We start from the raw sequence: 6,244 nt of genomic DNA, 5'->3' as shown, positions 1-6,244 counted from the left end.
TTATTATCATGCAAGTGTCAATTTCTTGTTTCTCCAACAACTTTCTAAACCTTTCTATGCAAACTCTCAGCCTAAACCTGTTGTTCATCTAAACGTTGATGAGCTTCAACTGCACCAGTCAAATAGTTTGTACTTAAATAAACCAAACACCAGACAAAAATAAATTCAACCTGACCACAGCTGCTTATCTCCGTGAGAGACTGCAGTGCAAAGTTTGTACTTTTTAAAGTCCAAAGGTGGTAAAGTATTAACATTTTTTGTAAGACAGATTGTGGATGGAGTTCTACCTCGGTGTTAACACCTCCTTTGACCTCTCTGTAGGAGATCTGTCTAAACCCTCTCCAACCCTCTCCAGCACGCTACACAGTGTCACATCGGTTTTATATCAGCGTGGTTCGCTCATACACCTCCTAAGTGAAGGTTAAAGCTGTTTTAAAGGTATATAATTTATATGCAGTTTGTCTGAGAAGAGTCCTTCACTCTGCACATCAACCCTGAATGTCTGAGTTTTAATTAGTCGTTTAAAGCGTACAGTAGAAGCAGTTATTACCAATAAGGATCATAATAAGTTGAATTCCCCTCAGCTTATGCTACAGAATTAATAACACTGAATCACTCACATGTGGGTGTTTACCTGCAGCCATCTAAAGGTTAAAAATGTACCAGAGACCCGATTCTGGCTTTTACTTCACTCGACACCCCGCAAGAAGTACTTAGCAACCGTGTGGCCTCAAAGGTCTGACACAAATCCTGGCTGTTTGATGTCTTGGAGTCTATTTTAGTCATTTGTTTGATATTAAAGTCTGTAGCGATGCGTCACCACGCTGACCTCTGCACTTTCCATTAGTTCAATAACTTAAGTGGGTTCAGTCGTATCTGCTTTTAAGGACTCTCTTAACCCTCCTCCCACCAAATCCCGACATGCTGCTCCCACGGCACTCGTCTCCCACGACTCGCTGATGCACACTTTGTTTTTCTTTGTGAGTCACACTGTTTAATATTTTAAAAGTTTATCTCTGTTTCTGGTTGGAAAATTAAAGCTAGGAACTCTACAGACTGCGTTCTGTAATTTGAAAAAGGAGGTTTTCTCTGACGAAGTAAGAAGACATGCAGAGTTTTATTTTCCTGCACCACAGCCTCCCTTTGAAGTTAAAAAATAAATAAAAACATCTACAGATATTGTCTGACTGTGTCCTGAAACCATTTGTTTGCTGGTGAAAACCTGGAAAGCAGAAACATTTATGGTTTTTGTGTCAAAACAATTCAGGATTTCAAATTTTCAAATTGTTGTTTTAGCAATTAGCCACAATGCTAACAGATGATTATTTAATGGCAGTTTTGCTACCTAAAAAAACAGAGCTGTCTGTAAACTGGTTAAAAATGTCAGAATGTTCTTACTTTTCTCTCGTCCATGAACTGTTTCATGAACAAAATTGTCAGTTGCATGACTTCACTTCTGCCAGTTGATGGATTTGGTGCTATTAGTTTTTAAAATTAAGTATAAGATTAGTGGGGAAAAAATATAAGAATAATTGGTATTTGGAAAGATGGCATAAAGTGACTCTGAGGGTCTGTCCAGGGGCTTTATATGAAGTCATGATGATGAAAAATATCCTTTTGACCAACTCTGGCTTATTTACGTCAATATAGTTAATACACCCATCAGCCACAACATTAAGACCACTGCCAGGTGAGCATTGATCTTCTCGTTACCATACAACGGTCTACCGGGAAACCTTGGCTCCTGGCATTCATGCAGGTGTTATTTTGTACCTCAACAATGCTGCAGACCACAAGACAAGTGTCCTCGTTCCATATTGTCCTGCTGGAAGAGGACAATGGAGCCACAGCGAAGAGCCCACAGGCGCTGACCCGACCTCCAGACTCCCAGACTCCCCAGATCCCAATCCAATTGAGCGTCTGCAAGATGCACCAGAACGAGCCGGTTCCACACGGGCCACAACACACAGGACCCAAAGGAACCACTGCAAACGTCCTGCTGCCAGACATGACAGAACCCCCCAGAGCGTCTGTGTTCACGCATGATGGGTCAGCATGAGGCGGACATGCACAGTGTCAGACGGGCGGTTTTAATGTTGTGGATGATGTATTTATCGTCCGCAGCCACTGGGACTGGGATGGTTTCTTTACCAGCACTGCTACAAGGAGAAAAGAAAACACGGAATCATATAGTTCAAGTTGTGTTTGGAAAATCTCACTTAATGCCCCAGGATGACAAAAAAATGTGGCTTAAAGGGTTAAAATGTGACCTTATTGGTAGTGAACATAATTACCAATCAGCAGTGTGCTATCAATCTTCTGTTTTGTCAAGGTGCCAGCAAACAACATGCTAATCTCCTAAATGCTCATTTATTCAGTCTTGTGGTTCACGCAGCTAAAAGTCTTCATAAGAACAGTGCATTTGCAAAAACAGAAACTCCATCTTCACAAATCTTCAGAAAACCCACTTTTCCATCGTCTACCTGAGACAACATCAATCAAACTTAACTTGTCTCTATCTTTGTCACTTCTACTGAGTCAAATCCACTCAACTTCAGTTTCTGAAAACCTACAAAAATGGAATTATCTGTTTGCAAATTAACTCTTCATATATTCTTTAAAAAACCTTTCCTCCTTCCTCCAGAGGTGTCGGCCAGCTTCAAGTTGGGAACGTCCGTCAGCTACACCTTCAAGGAGCCCTACGAGCTGAGCAGGAACAGCAGCGCTCTGCCGTCCTCCATCTACTCTGACATGACGCTGAGAGGAGAGAACGTCTCGCTGAGCTTCAGGACGAACCAGAGTCCTGCTCTGCTGCTCTACGTCAGCTCCTACTACAGAGAGTACCTGGCCCTGCTCATCAACAAGCACGGTGAGCGGGACGAAACCCTTCTTCCCTCCTTGAACCTTCTAAACAACAAGCAGTTCCTGCATGTGTTTGGCTCCTGTTGTTACTCACTGTGGGTTCATTTGTTCATCATGTTTAACATAACTTTCCAAGTATCCACAGGAGTTACTAATACTACAAAAAAATCTACTACTATTCTATGTGCTAGAGATTTAGGTGTAGATAGAGTACTTGTTCATTTTTAATTTTCTAACCCGTATTTCTGATCTCCGCATTACAACAGCCTCGAGAACTTTTGTTAGTAATTGATGAATTGCTTCCCAGTTGTGCAGAATACAAAATAAATTTAGTGCAAGCAGTTATTTTGGGATAATTTTTAAACAAGACTTGTAGAATAAAGTGATTTTGATGAACCGTAACAATTATTAACTTATATTTACAGTTGTCCTCAAATTTATTCTGCCATTAAAGAAGTAAAAAAAAACAGCTGTCACTGAAATCAAATGAAATTGAGAAAAGTAATAATATTTTTTTTTTTAAATAATTACGAAAATCGTGATATTACTTTTAAATTGTGGTTCAACAGAAATATTTTTTAAGAAAAACAAAAACAAAAACAAAACAAGCATGATGGGACTCACAAACTACTATTTAGTTGAACAACCCTTTGAGCCAATCACAGCCATCAAGTGTTTTCTGTAACTCAATCAGACGTCTGCACCTGTTGACAGGTGTTCTGATTTTGACCCACTGCTCATCAGCAACGTGTTCTGATTCGTCCGGGACAGTTTTGTTTGTTTTTTAATTATTCTTTGCAACCACAATTCAAAAGCAATGTCTTCTTTCACTAAATTATAATTTAGCAAATTTTTTTATTTCTGATTCCTTTCTTCAGTTTCTAGTTATTTGAGTGACTCTTGTGACTCTCATCCCGTCTCCTTCGTTTTCCTTAACAGTACTTTTGCACTGAAACTTGCTCGTCTTCCTTATCAACAAGTTTCTTTCTCCTCTTCCTTCATTCATCATCTATCAAGTATTATTCATGTCCCACTTTTCTCGTTCTTCCTTCTGCCTGCTCTCTTTTTGCTGTTTTTTTTCTTATTTTCACTCCTCAACTTTTTCTTGTGACTTTTCTGGCTTTGACCTCTCAGCCTCTCGCGTCAGGATTTTCTCTCATTCTCTTTTCCTGACATCTTCTCTGAATATTGACCTTCTGTCCTGCTTCTTTCCTCCTCTGCATCATCAGAATCTGTCAGATCTTCCGCCCTTAACTCTGTCCAGCCTTGCCGGATAATGTGTTTTGTCTGAAACTAAAAAAAAAAAAAAAGTGTCCACCAGTATTATCACTGAGCCCTGATGAGAGCTGCAGCAGGAATAAGAGTTTGATGGGCTCCTAATGGGCGGCAGCTCAGCGCGCCGCTGAATAAAGCAGCTGAAAAGTTGCTGAAGTGTTTTCTAAACTTTTGTGTAAAATAATTATGTCGCGAGTTCGGCTTTTAAAAGTAACACGAAGCACTTTGAATTCAAAATTACATTTTCAGCATCCGGGAGTCTAATAAAATTGGCACTTTGCTGCTAGATTAGCTGTAAATGGATTTTTTTTGTGGTGCTAATGAGTCAGAGAAAGCTGACGGACAGCAGGGCATTAAGGTTTCGTGCTGACCGTGGACTCGTCAGGTAAATGGAATCGCACAATTAAATAGCTAAGAGCTCTCTCTGGTTTGGCCTGAGACGGCTCATTTCATTTTACCGTTGACTGCAGCTACACCTCCTCTGCCCAAACACCACTTCTTCACTTAAGGCCTCTTTTAAGAATACTTTCATTATTGGAGCAGTAGCAGGTAGCCGGAGGTCCTCGAAAAACTCAGGGTTTAAAATGATTTATTGTTTCTGACTTACACAAACGCTGTTGGAAAAGAGCGTTCTTTAATTTTCACTCTATTTTTAGCCGAAAATTTCCAACACGTCAGAAGGCTTTTGTTAAATCTGCACTTAATGCGCTTGACTATTAGGAGAATTAATTAGATTTAATTAGATTAATTCTGTTATTGATAGAGAATTAGCTCTTATCCTCTTACTATAGAAATCTTAATTAATAGAGAAACCACCTCTTCAGATTCATATTTGCAGGATTAAAAGTGTGTTTACCCTTTTGGCCGTGATTATAGGACACAGCAAGGCCGTTTTCAGGAAAAGCTAAAACTTTGCCTCAAACTTTGAAATGATGATGATTCAAACTAAAATCCGTCTTTCTGACAGAACAGCCTTGAACGCCGTCTCCTTCTTTTGGAGATCTGAAATGAAGCAACATGGTTTGATGTGTGTTGTGTGTGTGTGTGTGTGTGTGTGAAGATAAGCTGGAGGTGAGATACAAGCTGGACAGCAGCAGAGATGCTGAAGTTTTAAAGAGCAACGTGAGGAGTTTGGCCAACGGACAGCTGCACACCGTTTCCATCAGGAGACTGACGGACTCTGTGTCAGTTCAGGTAAAACCACCTCGTCGCTTCATGAAGCAGTTTTGGTGAACACATGCAGGAGACACACAGCTTCACAGAAACACCTCTGGGGTCTCGTTTAAGGCTTTCTTAAACACCTAATCCGGTTTTCATTCCTCTTTTTGCCTTTTTTTTCTTTGGCTCTACCAGTTCCACAAAATACCCGATTTGCTTTTCCCTTGCTGTGTAGCTGCTCACTAACTCTGCCTGTCTGCTGTGTGATGCTGAGCAGCTTTTCTGGGTAGATTTTCTGTAAACTATTTGCTGTCCTGAGATACACTGAATATGCTTTAAAGATCCCATATGGTGAAAACCCTTTTTTTGTGTGTTGTGCTTGTTATTACCTTGGATGTCTCAAGTAAAAGCCGGAAAGTTATAAAGACGTTCACTTTCTCAATTCAGCTCCCACAACACTACAGTCGTCCTCAGATTTATTCATACCCTCCCATTAAAGAAGGCAAAACAGGCGTCACTGAAATAAGCTGAAATTGACAAAAGTAATAATAAATAAATAAATTACTGAAAACCATGACCTTGCATTTGAATTGTGTGATTTTGACCCACTTCTCATCAGCAAAGTGCTCTAATTGGTCTGGGACAGTTTTGAGTTTTTTATTTTTTTAATTATTCTTTTCAACCACAATTCAAAAGCAACGTCTGATTTCACTAAATTATAAAACAACAAATTTTTATTTATTATTACTTTTTCTGTTTCTAGTTATTTGAGTGACTATTCTGAATTGTGCCTTTTCTTTAATGGAAGGGTCTGAATACATTTGAGAGCGACTGTACATAGCTTCACAAACCAGTGAGTATTTTACTGAGCTTCTACTTAAAGTATTCGATTTGGAACGCAACCAGAGAGAGTCTTCTTCCTGAAGGGGCAGCAGCAGCAGCTCATCTG

At 39.8% G+C, this 6,244-nt stretch overlaps 1 protein-coding gene across 1 annotated transcript in view; it reads left to right on the top strand.

Annotated features, from left to right (window-relative positions):
• Positions 1 to 6,244, top strand: part of LOC103361715 (contactin-associated protein-like 4) — a 161,583-nt gene that overhangs the window by 136,528 nt on the left and 18,811 nt on the right. The window contains exons 19-20 of the mRNA XM_008287871.1: positions 2,645 to 2,869; positions 5,198 to 5,331. Of these exons, the coding sequence (XP_008286093.1) occupies positions 2,645 to 2,869; positions 5,198 to 5,331 (359 nt within the window). The remainder of the gene's footprint in view (positions 1 to 2,644; positions 2,870 to 5,197; positions 5,332 to 6,244) is intronic.

The sequence above is a fragment of the Stegastes partitus genome, unplaced genomic scaffold (genome assembly GCF_000690725.1).
Source record: "Stegastes partitus isolate 25-593 unplaced genomic scaffold, Stegastes_partitus-1.0.2 Scaffold526, whole genome shotgun sequence".
NCBI classification, from domain to species: Eukaryota; Metazoa; Chordata; class Actinopteri; family Pomacentridae; genus Stegastes; species Stegastes partitus.
Note: the sequence above shows the minus strand (reverse complement) of the source record. Positions and strands in the feature narration are given on the sequence as shown.